This window comes from Condylura cristata, unplaced genomic scaffold, assembly GCF_000260355.1.
Source record: "Condylura cristata isolate star-nosed mole 26May11 unplaced genomic scaffold, ConCri1.0 scaffold00008, whole genome shotgun sequence".
NCBI lineage: Eukaryota > Metazoa > Chordata > Mammalia > Eulipotyphla > Talpidae > Condylura > Condylura cristata.
Genome location: NW_004567109.1, coordinates 39510224 through 39531123, shown reverse-complemented (window position 1 = coordinate 39531123; position 20900 = coordinate 39510224). Strand labels below are relative to the sequence as shown.

General features: G+C 37.3%; 1 protein-coding gene across 3 annotated transcripts in view; it reads right to left on the bottom strand.

Moving 5' to 3' along the window:
* IL12RB2 (interleukin 12 receptor, beta 2) overlaps positions 1–20900 on the bottom strand; it is a 64430-nt gene that overhangs the window by 26352 nt on the left and 17178 nt on the right. For all 3 annotated transcript variants that reach the window (XM_004679094.2, XM_004679095.2, XM_004679096.2), the window contains exons 7-8: positions 16946–17025; positions 8233–8452 (exon numbers count right to left, since the gene is read on the bottom strand). In XM_004679094.2, the coding sequence (XP_004679151.1) occupies positions 8233–8452; positions 16946–17025 (300 nt within the window). The remainder of the gene's footprint in view (positions 1–8232; positions 8453–16945; positions 17026–20900) is intronic.

Genomic DNA, 20900 nt, shown 5'->3' with positions numbered 1-20900 from the left:
AGTGGGGAGCAGAACAGGCAGATCGACGAAGTACACTGCTGAGGGGAGCAGCGGGCGGGTCAGGAGAGGTCTGCCACGCCATGTGGTCACCTCCGGGGCAGGCGGGAATCGAACTCATGCGGAAGCGGCCTTAGATTCTCAGTGCTGTGCTTTAACCCGCTGCGCCACCAGGGAGGGCCCATTTATGAAACTTTTTATAAAAAGCTATCTATAATTTTTTATAGTTTTTTTAAATTTAGGTCTGTGATACATTTTGAGTTAATATTTGTGAAAGGTATACAAGTCTGGGTCTACACTTACTGATTTCCATTTTGGACAACTGGTTGTTCAGTTGTTCCAGCACCATTTGTTGAAAAGACCACCTTTGCTCCTTTGGCAAAGGTCTGTTGTTATATTTATATGGGTCTATTTGAGGGGCTGTTCTCAAATCTGTTACACTGATCTATTTTATTCTTTAACTGATACAGCACTCTCTTGATTATTGCAGCTTCAGAGAAGATTGAAATTGGGTAGTGTCAATCTTTCAACTTTGTTCTTCTCTCTTATTGTTTCACTCCATTTAACTGTACAAAAGCACAGTTTTGCTATTCCATTAAACTGTACAATAATTCTGTGAATGTTCACAAATTAACATACAGGTCTTATGTTGAACCTATGTTAAAAGGAAATGACATCTTGATGATAATGATTCTTCCTATCTTTGAGCATAACTATATCACCATTTACTTAGCTTTTTTGATTTCATTCATCAGAATTTTCTAGTTTCCCTCAGACTTTGAAAATATTTATTAGATTTTCCACTAAGTATTTTTGGGAGGGATATTAATGTAAGTGGTAGTGAGCTTTTGATTTTAAATTCCATTTTATTCATTGCTCGCATATAGATAAATGAAACCTTACTATTATAATTGCTTACTAGCACCACAAGAGCTTGCTTGTTTGTTTTTGCTTGCTAATTTATATTTTCTATGTATTTGATCTTATCAGTGATCATCTGTGAATAGTTTTATTTCTTCCTTCCCAATCTATACGCCTATTATTTCACTAAGACTTCACTAATATATGGTACAAAAGGAATAAGGGGGGGGGTGTTGTATCTTCTTGGAAAATTGATTTATTTACCTTTATCTAATGTCTCTCTTTATCCCTGACATTTCTTTATTATGAGGCCTGCTCTGCCTAAAATTACTATAGCTACCCTCGCTTTCATTTGATCTGTTAAGATGTTAATATAGCATCATTCTCTATCACTTTACTTTTAACCTAATGTATCTTTATGGTTGCTTGTAGTTGGATCTTGTTTTTTTGATTAACTCTAATAATATCTTTTAATTGGTATATTTGACATCTAAAGTGAGGGCCTTAGAGTTTGCAATGTGCATTTACAACTAATCCAAGTACTTTTAAAGAGTACTACACAGCTTTACAGGTAGTTGAAGTGCCTAGTAACAAAACAATCCGGATATCATTTTACTTTTCCCTGAAAATCTTCTTACAACATTTCATTGCTAGGAAGGCAACAAATTACTTCAGTTTTCCTTTGCTTGAAAAAGTCTATTTGTCTTTCGCTCTTGAAGGATAATTTTTCATGGTACAAAATCTAGTTTGATAGTTTTATTTCCTTCAACAAATTAAATATCTTACCTTATTCTTTGTTTTTCTTATCTTTGTTCTTCTATAGGTCAGTCAATATGGCTTCAAATATTTCTTTTCTTTTTTATGATTGTTCTCCTAGTATTCCAGTTACATGTATAGCACATCTGTTATAGTTATCCTGTGTGTTCTGTTCTTCACCTCCCTATCCCACATACTAGGCATTTTTCTCTTCACTTTTCTACTTCAGACATTTCCACTGTCATATCTTCAAGCTTAGATATTTTTCATTCATATCCACTCTACTAATTAGTCATCAAAGGTATTCTTCAGTTCGGTAACAGTGTTTTTGATTTTTAACTTTTTTTTTGATTTGCCCTAAGAAATTCCATTTCTTTACTTACATTGCCCATTGTTACATACTGCCTACATTATCTACTAGAGGTATTAGTATATTCATTATAGTTGTTTTAAATTCCTGGTTTGGTAATTTTAGCATTCTTGTCATATCTGAGTCTGGTTCTGCTGCTTGTTTTATCTCTTCAAACTGTCTTTTAGTATGCCTTTCAATTTTTTTTCATAGTGGCACTACAAGGTGAAATGAGTAAAAGGAATTGTGGTAAACAGTTCTGTAGTAATATGGTGGTATAGTTGGGTCTCTGTTAGCAAGTCTGTGCCCCAAATTTGAAAGTACTTGTAAAACTGCACCTACACCCTGTTCCATTAAGTAGGACAAGCCACTTAGATTGGCCTGGGTATTTCCCATCTGTTGGTTTGGTTAAGTTATCAATAGTTTGGACTCCAGTAAATTACTGTTTCTTTAGGGTAGATGTTGTTAAGTATAATTCAAGATCATTGCTTTGTTTCTCCCTCTGCTGGAAGTAGGAGATTTTCTCTGATATTTACAGCTCCTGAAGTAAAACTGTGGGGGCCCTACCTAACTGCTCCCCTGAAGATTTTCTCTCTCAGACTTGTGCAGTCTGAGCCCCAGTAATTTGTAAACTGCACTTTAGCTTTTCCTACTCTGTTACTGGTATCCATGGAGGTTTCTACTTGTGGAATTTTCCTTCAGTGAGTTTTGACTCTCAGTATTAACCTCTACATGCCTGATTATCTCCAATTTTAGGAGCAGCAATTTACACTGTGACCTTGCCTCTTTTAAATGATCTAAAAAGAGCTGCTGATTTTTCAGTTTGTTCAATATTTTTTTAATTTTTAAAAATAATATAATAGTTTATTTTTACATCATTTTTGTGCCTTTTCCCATCTCAGTTATAATCCCCATGGGCTTCCCATCATCAAATCACCCGTGTGCCATCACCATAGTTGCTCAATTTTTTTTACTTGTAGTTAGGATACAGTGACAACTTCCAAGCTCCTTGCATGCTGGATGAGAAACCAGAGGTGTCTGTATTAGTTTTTTTTTTTTTTTAAAGATTTATTTATTTATTCATACAGAACTGGGGTACAGGCCAGAGATGCGGAGGGTGAGAGGATTCACCAGAGACAGAGTGGGGAGCAGAACAGGCAGATCGATGAAGTACACTGCTGAGGGGAGCAGTGGGTGGGTCAGGAGAGGTCTGCCACGCCATGTGGATCTCCTCTGGGGCAGGCAGGAATCGAACTCATGTGGAAGTGGCTTAAGCTTCTTTGTGCTGTGCTTTAGCCCTCTGCGCTACCAGGGAGGGCCATCTGTATTAGTTTTTAATGCATGTATTAGATTCAAGACACTAACAATTCATTTAATGTTCATAACCCATAGTAGCCTACAGCTCTTTTTGTACTCTCTATCAGATGTTAATATTACAGTTCAATCAGTCCCATAAAATAGAGTGGGTAGTTTTCTATTTTTCTAAAATAATTTGAGTAACATAAGATTGTTTTTTCAGAGTTTGATTGTGAAAAAATCTTGGACATAGGAATTTTTTTTTTTTGGAGGACATAACATTTTGAATACATTTTTGACATTTTGACTTCTTGAATAGTTAGTCCGTTAGTTACATTTTTCCTTTGACAATTTTGCATTTTTTCTAGAAACTTATTGCTTTTACTGTTTGTGGGAGAAAGTTATTCTTTCTTCCTCATTTTGTCTGATACTTTATTACATTCTCTCTCTCCCTACCTCACCTAACTTTGCAATACCACCAAACTGGTCTTACCTTAGGCTTTTCAGCAAACCAACTTTAGTTTTAATCCGTCATTTTTATATTAAAAATGATAATTATTGCCTATTTTATTTATTTTTGTCCTTACCTTTGTTACTTATTTCTTGTTTCTAATGAATTTACTCTATTATCTTTATTTTTCTATCACTTAGCTGTAGCTCATGCACTTCCACATAAGTTTAGGTGGGGAGGAGCAGCTTTTCAAGATAGACGAGTGTTCCCTATGCCAAGATTACCCTAAGGCATACCTGGCTCCTTCTATGCTTGGCATTGCTTTGCATCTATGCTTGGCATTGCTCTTTAAGGGGAGTGGGACTATGATTCTGTTGTAATTGCCAGTGGCAGGAACAAATCCCTGGCAGTTAATAGACAAGTCCACTGTTGCTGCTCTCCCCAGGTAGGCTCCAGGGTGTCCTTGAAGTTACTGTGCCCTGCTCTTCAGAGTTTTGGCTCCATAAGAAATGCCCAGCAATGCAGGAAAAAAAGAGGAATACAACTAGAAAGTGTACCTCAGCTCTCTGCCTTCATCACTATGCTCCGTTGCACAGGGGGTTAGCCATCACCATCCCATCTTTCAGGGGCAGTTTTGGTAGTGAGAGCCCATAACTTGGGTATTGGCTACTGGGGCAGGAACTGGAATTCCTAGCATTCATTCCTGTCTTCATTTGCAGTGGCATTTGATGTCTTGGCTATGGCATGGCATTTGTTTATTTGTTCATTTATACATGTATGTATGCATTTACTATTTATTTTAAGGAATAAATCTATTCATTCAGTAAATATTCATTGAGCAGCTTGGCTCACAAGACCCTTTGCCAGGCAATGGGCTAAAATAACCAAAGCACCCTTTTTAAACACTGCTGTCTCTGGAATTAGCCAAGCAAGTCAACTTGGCATTTTCCCACCTCTGAGTCACTGCACTTGCCAGGAAACAGCCTGGATTTCCTCCCCCACAATGTTTGCCAGGGCATGTCTCTTCTTCAGAATTTTGCTCACAACTCACCACTTTCTGTCACTTTTCAAAATGATTCCTTTTGTCTTCATCATTCAATGCCCCATCTCCATTAAAAGGAGAGGTTCTGAATAAAGTTGTAAAGTTCATAAGGTAGCAGACAAAGTGCCCACCAAAGGGATAGGCAGGCTGATTTTTCAGTCCAGCTCTGCTACTAATTGGATATATGATTTTGGCTAAGTTACTTCACCTCCTGGGGCCTCAGTCCCTGACATCTCTGTGGTCCTCTGTTTCTGACTGAACTGGTTTCTGCCTCTTCTTGTAGGTTTAAGAATTTTTGGAACATGTTTGATTTGTTGATAGTGGGTTTAATACACTTTCACACCAGTCAACACAATGTTCTTGTGCTTTTTGATAGGCAATGCTGTGGAAGGTGCCTTTTATAATCAAATTGTTCTGTTTTCTCAAAATTAAAATAATTCTTTCAGTGGGGGCATTTTTATTTTTCCCCTTTTAGAAGGAAAGCTACATAGGTGAATAGTGCGAACATACACCGAAAGAGACATAGACACAAAATCATAGCACGCTATTCCTGCACCTGCAAATCATTCAGAGTATGTGTGAGATGAGCATCAGTGCTGGGAACTGGCTTGCCACTTTGGCCTCCAGATCACTTTGGGGTTTACAATTACTGGACTGGATGGTTTTAGGAGACTGGATGGTTTTGGACTGTGGCTTTAGGAAAGACAATAAGCTCTGTGATGGCACAATTTTCAGGTCCAGGCCCCTCTTAGCTACCACTTAGTTGTACAGAGCTTTTTCAATGCCCTGCTGGACCTCCCCTACATGTTCATCCTGAAGTAACATCTGTCCATTCTGAGAGAAGACATATTCCCACCTCCTGTTGTCTCTTGATCCCTTCATCTTCCAGCTCCCCAGAGATGTCTCTCATGAATTGTCCCTATATTTTTCATGTCCCCCCCCTTTTTTTCAATTTGTATATCCACATACATCTCACTTTAGAATAAATCCTCTCACTGAACACCTGAATCTTTCACCTGGCTAAAACTGACCTGTCTCTTCTAATTTGGTTTCTTATGTTTTTAAAAAATTCACATCCCGTTGATTAATAATTAGGATAAATATATTTTCATGTTTTTATTACTCCTTTATATTTATCCTTTGAGTTGCCTGTTCTAAGCCCTGATCCATTTATTTGAAAAAGTTAGATGGATAGCTGATAGAATTCTTTTTTTCTTTTTTGCAAAAAATGTGAAAGACTTTTGTCAAAATGCTACGTGTATTTTGAGGATTTATTATGATGTTTTAAAAATATTTACTTTACTATGCATAAATATAATAAATATATTTTTTCATCATGAATCTCTTTTCCTTTAGGTTTTTGCTTTAAATGCCTTCCTACCTGAGGCAAAGATTGTTAACTTCCTACCAAATATCCTATCTTCATCTTTAAGGGAACACTGCTGCTTATTCTGGGCCATCTTTGCAGCTGGATATGAGAAGGTGACCAGTTAGGGTTAATGATAACTGCAATGTTGTGTTACCTGGGGCAAAGTGCCTCAACAGTGAAGGGTAAATCTTTGTTCTTTCCTTCTTTTTTTTCTGCTAGAAGGAAATGGCTAGAGCTTCAGCAGTCATCTTGGAACATTTCCATCTTGAGAAGGGAAGCCAAGATTGGCAAGTGGAACAGAAAGGAGCCTGGATTTCTGACAATGTAATGAAGCTATCACACTAGCTGTGGGCTATGTAAGTCTGAACTTATATGTGAAAGAATAAGTCACTGTAGTCACACCTATGGTAAGGGCAACCCTTACTCCTGAGAAAAATCCTTAATTCATATACTACCCCAAGGTTCTACCAGTATTTCCTTATATTTTCTTCGTGTTCTTTTCACTTACTATGTAACCTCAGATTTATCATTAAAAAGATACAGAACAAAGATTTAACAGTGCAAGGGGTTAAAGTGCAGTACTATGAAGCTCCTCACAGCCAATGCAGCACAAGTGCAATGGCCGGCTAGGGAGGTGACCAAAATGGTGCTGCAGACCTCTTCTGTCTCACCTGCTGCTCCCCTCAACAGTGTATTTCAGTAAATCTGCCTGTTCTCCCCACTCTGTCTCTGGTGAACCTTCTCACCCCCTGCACCTCTGGCCTGTGCTCTAGTTCTTTCATAAATAAATATTAAAAAAATTTAATAGTATATTTAAAATAATTTCTTCGAAATGATAACGGCTAGACCCACATATAAATAAAATTGTTGCACCAAATTTTGAGGAAGGGACCTAGTTATAAAGTTTTATTCTATTAGAAATTGTTATCTTTAAAGTTAGACTAATAATCTTGATATGTAATCCACTTGTAATAGAACTCTTGAGAAACAGTTTTAATATCTATTTTCTTAACTAATCATGCATGGGCTTTTACCTTGAGATGCTATTATAGTTTTCAGAGGACATAATTATGAAACACATATAGCTAGCTGAGAAATTTTCAGTGTAAATAACAGGACACATATCTATATTTGGGTAAGAAAGAGCTGCAGTAAAGCAAAATTTTACTACATAGGCAGCCCTCAATTTATGATGTTTCATTTAGTGATTTTTCTACTTTATGTATGATGCAAAAGTAACTGAATTTAACAGGCACTCTACCTTGAGTTTTGAATTTTGATCTTTTCCTGAGTGAACAATAATGTTCTGATGCTGGACAGTGACTTCAAGCCATAACTTGTCCTCAGCCATTCTATCACCAGGGTAAACAACTGATACTCTACAGTATACTACGTTGCCTGAGATTTTCTGATCTTGTATTTTTGTACCCCCATTATCTCCCATCTATGTTTGAGATATTCAATATTTTATTACAAAATAGGCTTTATGTTATTTTGCTCAATTGTTAGCTAATATAAGTGTCCTGAGCATCTTAAGGAAGGCTAGGTTAAGCAGATTAGGTGGATGAATGCCTTTTCAATTTCGGATATTTTTGACTTAACGATATTTTCAACTAGATGGGCTTACTGGGAGGTAATTTAAGGAAGATCTGCAGTTTCTTTACGGCCAGAATTCCATTTTAACACTTGGTTTTAAAATATATATTACTGTGAATGTAGAATGTTTGTTCTAGACGTTGATAATACCTACTATTATTGCCTTTGGAAAAATCAGCCAGACATTAGTATTAATTTAATATTTCTCATATTTCTTAAACATTCATTAAGCACTGACTATGTATTAGGCTCTGTATTTAATCTCATAATGACCTGCAAAGCAGGTAATATAATCCCTACTTTAGAAAGGAGGAGATTGAAGCTCAGCAGTGTTAATTCATTTGTTCAAGGCCACTCATTAGTTGAATGGAAAAAGCCTCTGCAAGTTTTTGATTCTAAGGTCTACACACCTATGCTATTCATGCCAGATACTGGGGTGGAGCCAGTGTCCAGAGATAAGAGATGAGTAAGACTCAGTTCCTCACAGGCAAGATAAGAGAAAGGATGGTACTTACCTGCCCCACACAGGTCCGTTATATTAATATGAGTAGGCAGGGAACTGCCTTTTGAATTAGCTGCAGATACAGTCACAGTCCAATTCCCAATTCTGGGAATAATCCAGGTCCAGGAGGTATTTTCTGTGATGTTTTCTAGTGTGATTTTCCTTCCTGTCACTTCATGCAAGGTCACCCAGTAGTGAAGGATTTTTCCTCTTGCCTCTGATACACTCAGATTCTGCAAAAAACCACATCCATCACTGTGTACTCTGCCAGGGTGGCTGGATGCTCTGTGGCAGCAGGGCTACATCCAAGTGATTTCCTTATTTACACTTCTCCATTACACTCTTAAGTGCCCATCCCTGCCATTTAGCATAAAACATGCTAACATTTTTTAAATGTTAAATTTTAAAACACATAGATTTTTTAAATCTTGCCTCAAAACAAAACTTCTTAATAGTGGAGAACTCAATCACATCCAATGGAACAAGAGTGGGTACTGAATTCATTCAGGTTCCAGTTCTACTGATTATCTGCTGTGTGACTGGGGGCAAGGTACTTGGTGCCTTTGGGACTCATGTTTAACTCTTTATACAGAAAGTGCATCACTGTTCATGAAATTAAATTTTAAGAGCCAAATTTGTAAAATCCACACTTAATGAAATAGATTAGCCATCTGTGCTAGAAACTGAAACATTTTAAAAGTATGCAACTAACAAATTTTAGAACTGCAGAAATTCCAATTGAGATCATTTGAAAGCAATCCTAGAAAGTGAGCAGAAAACTAATTATTTGCATTGTAACCCTGTTTGGACAAGGACCATGGGAAACAGAAGCACTGAAAATGGCAAGACAGGCAGTGCCCATTCACGCCCCATGCAGGGGAAGAAGGTTAAGATCACCAGGCACAAGCATTACAGCTTTCTTGGTGAGGTTTTCCTTCCATGAGTTGTTTAAGGTTGGCCTTAAACTGCTGAATAGAAGATACACTTTAGGACTGGCAAACACCCTTTTCTCTTGTTCCCTGCTCTCTAAGGAATCACCTAATAATTTGATTTCCTATCTGTCAGGATAAGCTGGGTTAACACCAATATTTGGTTCACTTAAAATTTGTATTTTTCACTTGAAGTGAGTAACTTGGCATTCTGATTATAATTTGGCTTCTGAAATAATTAGCAAACAGGGAGAAAATGTTCCTGTCTGCTGACTCAATCTTTCTGGTTGGTACAACAGCTGCATTCTCACTGTAAATTAATCCGTAAACACCCAGTTTTTTATATTTATATATATCAGTCTCCGGGAGCTTGGTTACTCTAGGTTTCTGATGCACTTCTGGATATACAAGGCCCAAGACTGGATCTTAAGCCATGGTAAATGCATGAGGTAAATGCTGGCTGCAGAGGGCTCCCCTGGGAGTATGTTCAGCCTTTACCAGAAGGCATCTTTGTGTGCTGGTAAGAACAGAGAAGGTTAGTATCTCAAATATACATCATTGCTGGATTACAGTGAGTGATTTTGTAAAGTGTGATGTTTTGAACTGTTATTTACAAAGATGCCTTTTGTAGAAGAAAAAAACAGGATAAATTAAAGCAAAAGCTGGCTCGTGAAGACCATTTTCTCAGCTCTTCATCCTTTGCTGTATGTCTCTTCTCTGAGTCTACAAATAGAAGAATTCTCCATCCCTATCCTATGCACCCCTAGTGTAAGGGTGTCCCTCAAGAATTGCTTGAACTCATAAAACTCCCCATTCTTGCTAGGGATCCAAAGAACTTCAGTTTCACTCTGACAACTAAGGAACCAGAGTATTAACTAGAAACCACACCTTACAAATCAGCCCTTATTACCTCCTTGTCACTGTCTTTCGTAGACACCCCAGTAATCACATTCAATCCAATCGTAAAGTGCTGAAATAAGGGGTAACATGTCAAGTCATCTTGGAGCCAATGACTACTGACTGCTGTGGACATCTCTGACCATCTAGTAAACAAAGAAGATCTGCAAGATCATGAAGCTTCTCAGGAGGTAGAGAAAGGCCTAACCTAACCCTTTACATCTCCTCCTCTGTATCACATATTTTAAAATTAAAAACATCAGTGAGAAGGCAAGTGTTGGTAGTTAGACAAATAATTATGGTATCCCACGAGTTATGCTCTTATAAAATGTCAAGTTTAAGTTTGGGGATAAATGTAAACAGCTCTCGGTTAGATAGGCTCCTTAACCAAACTGGAAAATGGACCTTACTTGTCTAACAGGGACCATGGAGAAAAATCTCAATGAGCTAACAGGAGAATAGATATTCAGCCAGTTGGGTACTTAGTGTCCTGAGGCAACTAAAAAACAGTACACAGCCATGCATCACTTAATGACTGTGATACATTCTGAGAAATGTGTTAGGTGATTTTGTCATTGTGTGAATGACAAGAGTGTAACTATACAAACCTAATGGACAGCCTACTACACACCTGGACTATATGGTATAACCTACAGGGAAGATGATTGTGTATGTCACTGAAATGGTAAGTGACACATCCCTGTAATGAGTTTTTTTTTTAAATATTAACATAATGTTTTCAATAATGTATGTAATAAATCACCCCCGGATTACACTTGGCCCTGGTGGGATGGTGTATCATCATAGAATAGCAGAATTAGTATGGATTTTACAGATTATTAATTCAACTTTTCCTCTTAAGATTCAGAGACATGAAGTGACTTGTTTAAGAGCACTTGGGGATAGGAAAGGAAGTGAGGGTAGAATCCAGGGATGCTGACTTCTAGACTAGCGTTTCCTCTGCTGTGATGTGATACTTCTTTTATTGACTGTCAATGAATTAAGACAATGAACTTCTAGTATGGGGGTACCATCTTTCATAGTTAGAAACCTAAATCACTTTTCTGGTCCAAAATTACAATGTGGATTTTCTAATCATAAGGTTATGGTACCCTTGAAAGTGGAGCAGCAACAGTAGATATGAAGTCAGCAATTTGAAGGATAAATATTCAGGATTCTTTTTTTCCCAGAATTGACAAACCATGGGTCATAAGGAGACATTATGAATTCAGAAGTGCAGACCTATGCAGGCAGCTGGTCTTCCTAGATACATTTACTTTTAATCAAATGTTTGTTTTTTTTGAGTGGGTAACAAGGAAAATACCATAATTTATTGGGTTATTCCATGACTCAATAACTTTACAAATATCATATTTAGTTCTTATAACTCCCCCTACCCATTCTAATGATGTCTGAAAGCTTGGCGAGGTTAAAAACTCAAGTGTTACAGAAGAGTAATCTAAGATTTTAGTGCACCCCCTAGTGGAAGAAAGTGAGGAAGACAATATTCAGAATGTGGCAGGCTGTTCTGGCAGGCTGGTTCTTCTTGTACTTTGTGGTTAGAGAATGCAAAAAAAAAAAAAAAAATAGGGAGAGAGGGAGAAGCTGTCTTATTGTCTCTGTCCTTCAGTTATTTTTCTTCTTTGTATTGTGGAAATGATAGAAACTTAGTTTGGAAAGACTTTCTGACTTAATGTTTGTCTGAGAAGCAACAAGTAAACAGCCACTGATGAATTTATTATAAGAGCTTTGCTGCCTGAAAAGACTTCAATAACAAAAATGATTTGGAATGTAGTACAGGATAGGACAAAATTTGACACATTTCAGAATTCTGTGCCTCACATTTCAGAATTTGGTTTTGGTTTTGTCTTTAAGAATACTGGAAGATGGGTGTTTCTGTGAATTCATAAATTATTTCTTCTTGGAACTTTAAAGAGAAAACTACTTGCCATAAAATAATACTTTATTATTGAATTTCTCATGATTCAAATAGCTTTGTCTATAAAGGCTTTTTTGAACATAGCTAGACTTTGTTTTCCTTATCAGGGGAGATAATTTCTTTCCTACTCCATACATAGTAGCTTTGTGACCCTGGGCAAGTCATTTTATCTCTGAGCCTCCACTTTATCTGTATAAAAGGATATTTCCATGTGCAGCATAGATTACAAGAGGAGTCAATGAACAAATGGAAGCAGACTGTTTGAGGGTGTTTTTTGTGCATGACAGATATTAAGATGCTGACTTCTTTTTTTCTATTACTGTAATATAACAATAGTCACAATTGGCATTTTTTCCTATCATATTCATATGACTCATAGAGAACCAGGCCCTCTTGACTCAGCTCATGCCATGGATCTATATGGAAGTCACACCAATGTCATACAGCTGATCAGAAAGTACCTATCATTTGTGGGCTTAAGCCTGGCTACCTTGATTTTGGAACTCATGACTGCCTTAAGCAACCCCAATCAAAAGTATATGAGTGACTCAAATGACAATGCTCATCTGGAAGTTTTAAAAATCATCGCATAGAAACATTTGATGAATTTGTCTTTTCACTAGACTGACAAGCACTGTTTGCCTCCTAACAGTGACTAAGCAGATATACTCTTGTTAATCTTCATAATAAAGTCATATAACACTTCTTACTATTATCTGCATTTCACTCATGAGGAAAGTTAGGCACAGAAAGATTAAGCTTGCTCAAGAACACGCAGCCGGTAAATGGTGAAACTGGAACTTGAACCCTGGTAGCATGGCTCTATTGCCAGGATGAACTCTCCACCACAGCAGACCACAGACATTCCCGAGGTGTTTTGCTACACTGACCAATTTAATGAATAGTTATACCTCATGGTAGTTACTCTGGTTTTATGATTTCCATCTTATTTTGCAGCTAGAAAGACTTTTAACAAAATACTGGAAACTTTTGGCAAAGCAAAACTTTAACTCCTTTACTGTTTTTTAATTTCTGTTAATTCTGTTACCTACCGTCTTTCTCAAAGACCTACTGTCTTTCTCCTATCCAACTGATATTCTCGACAGCTGATATAAATGATGACTACTAAGCAAGTTATCTTCAGAAAATAGCTTCAGAAATGCTGTGCCAGCCAGCAATAGAACAGAATTGGGAAAAGGAAGGGGAGAGAACTGAATATTGCAACAAAACTATTGAGATTTCCCCACTGACTACTTCTGTATTTAAATACTAATTCTGAGACTGAACACCTTCAATAATTATATGAGCCTCAAGCTCTTGGCAGCCAATCTTCCCTGGGAAGTTACAATCGACTTGTGGCCTATGATTTCTACCTTTATTGAACTTCCTTTAGATGAGGAGGCCAAAGAATTCATTTCTTCAGTGCAAGGGCAATTATTTTCATTTGACAAAGTAATGCAGAGAGAAAGAATGTACCTGTAAGCTACCTCTGGCCACAAAAGTGTTCCTGAGGCTATACTATTGACTTGTTAAAGTCTTTGCTGTTGTCCTTCTTACTGAGTTCTGTGGTTTGAGGGCAGCTATTTATCAAAGTAAATACCTTCATTTAACAATGAGTACAAACAACAAATGTTTTCTCTCCTTTTGAAATTGTAAGTTTCCCTGACTTTCTTCTCTGTACTTTGTCAAAGCTCAGAAATCTCACTATACACTACAGAAGGAGCCACTTAGTGTATAGGGCCACAGAGTTCTGGAAGTGTGGCTAGGCTGAACTGAAGTGTGCTGCTACTCCAAGGGTGAGCTCTTAGCCACTGTGCTATTCTGGCACTTATTAGATGCACCGTCTTTCAAAGGCTATTTATTAGGAAAAAAGTAATATGAAATAGCTCATCAATTATAAAATTAATTATGTGTTAAAATAAACTTCCAGATACTTTTGGGTTGAATAAAATGTATTATTAAAACTAACTCTGAATGATTTTTATATTTTAAAGTGTGGCTATAAGAAAAATTTAAATTTTGCATAATTCTATGGGGCAGTGCTTCATCAAAATGATCCTTTACATGCCAAGCTCAGAGTCTCCCTTGGGTCTCCTGCCAAATGTTCTCATGCCTTTATTCTCATGTTGGCTCCAATATTACCTTTTGAGAAGACCTCTCTTACTTCCCACCATCTCCTGTTCTCCATTGGAGAGAGGGCCATCAGCACCCCCAGCAACTGAGTGCCCACATCTATCCCAGTCCTATTTTTGTTCTCCTGTTGGATTATAAATTCAAGGACATCCAGACTAGATCTGCCTTCTCTGCCATAACCGTAGTATGCAGCATCTGGTATTATTAAAGGTGGGTCTGAATATATTTGAATGAATGAATGAATGAAGTTCAGCTTCCTTTGTACACAGGTGTTTCTCTTCCAGAGCCATGTCCTAGTCATAATGTCAGAAAATCTGCAATTTTCTATGATCAAAATAGTGAGAAAGCACTTTAAAGAAATTAACAGAAGGAACTTTTCAAATTTTATATATATATATACATATATACATACATATATATGTGTGTGTGTGTGTGTTTTTTCAAGGTGGTTTTCGTCTTCAAGGAAACATGCTGTATCAACTGAAAGAAATGTACTGGAATTGAGGACTGAGATTAGGTCAAAGTAAAGGGAACAGTATGAAATTTTATACAGAAGGAGATGAGAAAATCTGATGAAAAGGACTGCTACAAGCCTTTATTAAGTGGCTAACACAACACTATTGCAACATTTTCTACTTGTTACTGCATTTTCCCTTTTAATAATACACAGGTGTTCTTGTTTTATTCACAGATTAAGTTGTTCTTTTCTTAAAAATAAGCGATGACAAAAAATAGCACAGGTTATTTTTGAGGAAATGGTGCTTCCAGGAGAAACCAAAGTGTGGGAAAATGAGTAATTATGTGGGAAAAAGAGCAGCAAAACAAAGGTTTCCTTCACGCTCAGCACACTCACACACCCACTGACACTCACACACTCATACCCACATACATGCACACACCCACCTCCTTCTAACTCAAATAATACTCATACCTTCAACACTTACTCATCTGATAGTCTGAATGTCTCCATGCTTCCAAGAGCGAAACATGTTGAAATTCTAATGCTCAGTGTGATGGTGTTAGCAGGTAGGAATTCTGGGAAGTGATATGAGGCAGGGGCCCTCATAAATGAAATTAGTGCTCTTATAAAAGTCCCTCAAATAGTTTCTAAGTCCCTTCCTTCATGAGGATATAGTAAGAATTCTACTCAAAGCAGCACCCTCACCAGACCATAATGATCTTGGATTTCCACTCTCTAGAACTTTTGAGAAAAGATTTCTGTGTTCACAAGCCATATATACACACGCACACACACACAAATCTCACACTCATATATATATATATATTATATATACAAATCTCACATACGTATACACACACACACAAATAGGTAACCATATGAACATCCCTCACACACATACAAAACCCACACACACTCACGATGCCCTTCCCACTTGCCCACATATACATCACATATGCACACACATCAAAATCACACAGTCCCACATACTTACCTTCACACACATACTCAGCTCCCTCTAAACCAGGCTGCATTCATTCAGCACAAAGTTGTTCTCTAGTGTAAATATCCTACAAAAATGAAAGCTCATCTTGCACCTCATAGCTATAAGAAATATGCTCTCACTTTTCTCACAGGCTGCTGGGGTTTTACTTGGGGCTTCTTTTGCAGCCAATATCTGAAATAACCTTCTCTGCAGTGGTGGGGTGTCCCTCATATCGGGTTTTCCAGTACTGATTAAACAAAATCCTCACCATATGCACATATTATAAATACCTCAAATTTATATGAAGTATTTAAATTGTGTGAGCCTCGTGTCTTAAAACTGAAGATTGCAATTATCAAAATTGATCACACTAACTCCATAAGAAGCCTTTATATTCATTACTTTCACTCCTCTAGTTTCATGCTCTTCAGCTTCATAATTCCAAAACTACCTATTACCCTTAACTGGAAGAGGGGTAGTGAGTGGGATGCAGGTTTTGGGAAATAAGAGGAGTATAGAAACCTCTTAAGATCATGCCAGTCAGTAGCTCAATTCAATTCAATAGTATTCACATTGGACAAAGATGAGTCACGATGTATCACAAAGAGGTTGGGACTGGGTTTCAGTCTCAACACTGTACGAGCTGAGTGACTTTGGAAAGAACTCTCTCTCTGACTCTCCATTCTTCATTCAATTGGTTAGGGGATACTGGTATTTACTTCATAGGGTTTTTGTAAGGGTTAAGTGAAATGACAATGCCAGCTTTTAGCACTCTGTGAAACTTTCACATTCGGTAATAACATTAGTTCTCATTGTTTTCTAGAAGTTTGTTCATTTACTGCTATATAACTGTTCCTGAGGAAGGACTTCTATTTATTGCTATTTGTATTATTTTCTACTACTATTAGTCTTCCCAAGGTAGGGAGGCTCTCTTTTCTCCCTTTCCCTTTCAATGACTATAAAAAATGTATTCCCTAAATATCTAAATACAGTCTTCCCATTTTTAATTTTTCAAAAAGTGAGTAGGTGGCATGGTCACTGCTAGGCAAATTGTATATGGAGAGAGAGGGGTTGACAGAGGGGAAAAAGCCAGCAGAGAAGGTATAGGGGGTCAGAGGGTGAAAATGCATGGGAGGCCAATTATAAGTGGATGGGGAGAAGACATGATTACATGGAGGATGGAACTCGGAGCTCTCACCTTTATTTGGTAAACTGAATGACACTAAGTCAAATATCTTGAGGACACCAAGTTTCTGCAGCTTTGTATTAAAGTTTCCTACTGTTCACTTATATATAATTCTCTTTACATGTCAGTTATTTCTCAAAAAACTAAACAAATTGTACATACTTCTACTGAATTGTAACTAGAAAGTGAAATCTTACCTTCCAGAAAAGAGAGATCTGTTGTGTGTTGTAGTCAATGTATTGTTTCATGTACCAGACATCCAATATGCCAGTAGGCTCTGTTTTGAAAGAAAAAGTCTTTTTCATATATCTGTACACGCGCGCGCACACACACACACACACCCCTACACACACCATAAGATCTTTTAAAGTCAACTTATCATTTAATAAGGGATTCTGGTAGGATCATAGGGTAATACCCATTTTCTTTGTGTGCCAGTATTTCCTGTTTTCTTTTGTTAAACAAGGAACATGGATATATTTGGCCACAGAATTTGGAAAAAACAAAATTACCACAAAAAAATTTTTTTAAATGATGAGAAAATTAGATTCCCAACTTACCTTAAAACATGTACTGGTACAGCAAAAGAAACCACCACAGAAAAAGAAAAGATAATCTACTGACTGGGAAAATATGTTTGCTTACTGTACATCTGACAAGGATTTAATACTCAATATATATAAAGAATTCAAAATTTAACAACAGAAAGCCAAACAAATCAATTTAAAAAGGGGGGTAGGGACAGAGGATTTGAACAGACACTTCTCAAAGAAGATAATACAGATGACTAATAGATAATGAAAAACTGTTTAACTTCATTTAGGGAAATGCAAAGGAGAATCACAATGAGCTACCACCCCACATGGGTGACAATGGCTTCTCTCAAAGTAGCTGGTGAGGATAAAGAAAAATAAAAGACTCATTCACTGCTAGTGGGAAGGTAAACTGGTATAGCCCTTATGGAAAACAGTATGGAGATTTCTTAAAAATCTCAAAGTGGATATTATTTCCCAGATATTTATCTGAAGATTAAAAACACTAATTCACAATTATGAAGACATGAAACAACGTAAATGCCTATTAATGGATGACTGGATAGAGATTGTGAGATATATATGTGGAACTGAATATTACTCAGCTATCAAAAAAGATGAAATATTCCCTTTTGTGACAACATGGATGGAATTTGAGGTGATTATGCTAAACAAAATAAATCAGGAAGCAAAAGAAAATGATCATATTTTTCTTTTTTTTGTTTATGTGGAATATCAATAACCAAAGCAAGACACTGTCAAATTATAGCCAAAACAACTCCTAGACTGGAATTACCAGAGTGGGAGAGTAGGGTGGAGAGAAGTGAGAATGATCAGATCTTTGGTGGTGGGGGAAGAGAGGCTTGTCTACACAGAGAGGGGCATATGTGCCCCTCAAATTTATATAAAGTTGTAAATCAATAAGAATACAATTCTAAAAACATGTATTCATTAAGTAGCTCAAAGGAAGTATGTGTCATTTTTTAAAATTGAATTCCAGTAAGAATTCTCTATACAAGACATAAATCACAAGGAAAACATTGATTCTACAAAAAATACAAAAGACAAATAACAAATTCTGTGCTCTTCCGCACTCCTGAACTTATTGTGCTTTAGAAAATTATTTGATTTTAGGGTCATTAGATGAGGATCTACTTAAGGGGAATTCCTATCTCACTCACCTTTGTATTCCTCATACCTAGCACAATGGTTAGAATGGTTAGGCTGTCTCAACTGTCAAAAGTGAGTGTCTTTCTGTCTGTCTGTCCATCCATCCACCCGTCCATCCATCCAAGGTAATATTAACTATTTGCTACTGAAATAGCATGAACTAAAAGAATAAATAACCAGCAGTCTGTAAGATAATGGGTGTGTGTGTGTGTGTGTGTGTGTGTGTGTGTATGTGAAGTTATATTTTTCTTATTATCAGATTTATTTTGATTTACAGCCAGTGGAATCAACAGACACAACAACTGAAAACAGCCTTCAACTGCACCAATCTAACTTCTTGACAGAGACACTAGAACTGCATGAGAGCTGACAAGGGCAAAGTTGAGAATAAACCTAGGTCTGCTGTCTTCAAAGGCCCTGCTCTTTCATGTCAGTTCACTTGTTGAGTAAAGATCTGAATACTTTACATACTACACGATTCAGACTTTGACCACATTATCAGGATCTGAAAACTTATGTATTCAGTGTCAGACAGTTGACTTGTTCCACAGTGGTAAATGTCTTCAGTTTTTACATGCTGATTGATATGTGTTGATAAGAAATATAAAGGGAATACTCATTGTTTATTAAAGGTCTATAACTTAACAGATTATTACAGAGCTAAGAACCAAACTCTAGAATCATATTCTCTTCAAAGAATAAAGTGCAAGTGAAAGAGAAATTTTAATGGTGCCCCCTGCAAAGTGAAGCTCTATGGGAGAGAAATCATTAGTTGAATCTGTATGATTTTCAAAGCAAAAAATGTCATGTCCAAGGGTGTCAAACCACTGCTGCTTAAAGCAACATGAAGCCTAATATTTTAAGAATCTTTGACATTCAACTCTCACAGAATCATTTAAAGTTTTAATCTCAGTGTTTTCTAACAAAAGACAGATGAAACAATTATAGGCAGACAAGAAAAGTAAAGTCAAAGGGTCCTCCCTGGTGGCACAGCGGTTAAAGCACTGCATTGAGAAACTAAAGCCACTTCTGCATGAGTTCGATTCCCGCCTGCCCCGGAGGTGACCATATAGCGTGGCAGACCTCTCCTGACCGGCCCACTGCTCCCCTCAGCAGTGTACTTCGTCAATATGCCTGTTCTGTTTCCCACTCTGTCTCTGGTGAAGCCTCTAGCCACCCCTGAGCTTCTGGCCTGTACCCCAGTTCTGTATGTACAAATACATAAATTAAAAAAAAAAAGCAGGGAGTCAATAATATGAAAAAAGAGAGCGTAATTGGCTTAAATGAACACGAAGGTTCTTTCAACCCTAAAACCCAGGAGTTTAGGATTCCATGAAACAATATGTGTTCTAAACAAATCCCAGCCATGCCATGTGTTGTTTCTGAGATTAGCAGCCATCTCTCAAGCCAAGGCCAGTGCAGGAGACATGAACAAGAATATCTGAATAACGGGGAAGATGTTTCAGCAGGCAGTGGAGTGTAAAGATCACCAAGAACAATGAAACTGGGGGTTTTAAGAAAAAGTAAATGTGGAAAAGACATTTTTGAGGTTTTAAGCAGTCAACTAAATAAAACCTATGAGAATTTTTTGATCCAAGTCATGTTCTGAGCAGGACAAGATAGAGATAAGTCATTTACCATCCTGTCCTACGCTCTTTGGGCTATGATACGTATATCTAAACTATACCTTCAAAGAACTCAACTCAAACAGATTTTAAAAACACCCACTTGATTAACCATGTTTTTTAGTAGTAGGTTTTCACCTCAGACCTTATCACCTCCTATGTCCCATGGGAAGCCCTCCACAGATGCCTCAGTCCTTTTCTTTGAGGACTTTTAATACTTCACTCTTTGTCTTTCTACCTCTTTGCCACTATTTTTAGTGGCTCATTAGTCTAATGGTCAGTACTATCAGCCCTTTCACCTGCCCACTCCCAATCACTGTTTCTCTCAACTGACACCTTTTCCTCACACTTTACTGAGACAAAGAAACAAATCAGTTAGGACTTCCCTCATCTTCCCACCATGAAAACTTTCAGACTTCCCTATCAGTTCCCTAACATGGCACCCTCCCTGGCTTTACTGTGGATGAAACATCACCACTTCCACCAAAGTCTGACTCCTTGAGTTTCTAATCTCACACTTACTTTTTCAAGGACCTCTTCTCCCTAATTATCACTACTTTTCCGGAATCATTATTTATTTCCTCTCTGCTGGACTCTTATCATCACTTTGTAAATGACTGTCCCTTTGCCATGGTAGGAAAGGACTCCTCTTTCACAACTGGAACAAGTAGCTATACTTTCTGAGGTAGATTTTGGTAAGACTACCTTTTTTCAAGAGGTAAAGAAATTCTTTAAAAATGATGAATAAGGGCCTCCCGGGTAGTGCAAGATGTTAGGTCTCAGCACTCTGAAGCTGTCCACAGCCACTGCAGCAAGAGTTCAAT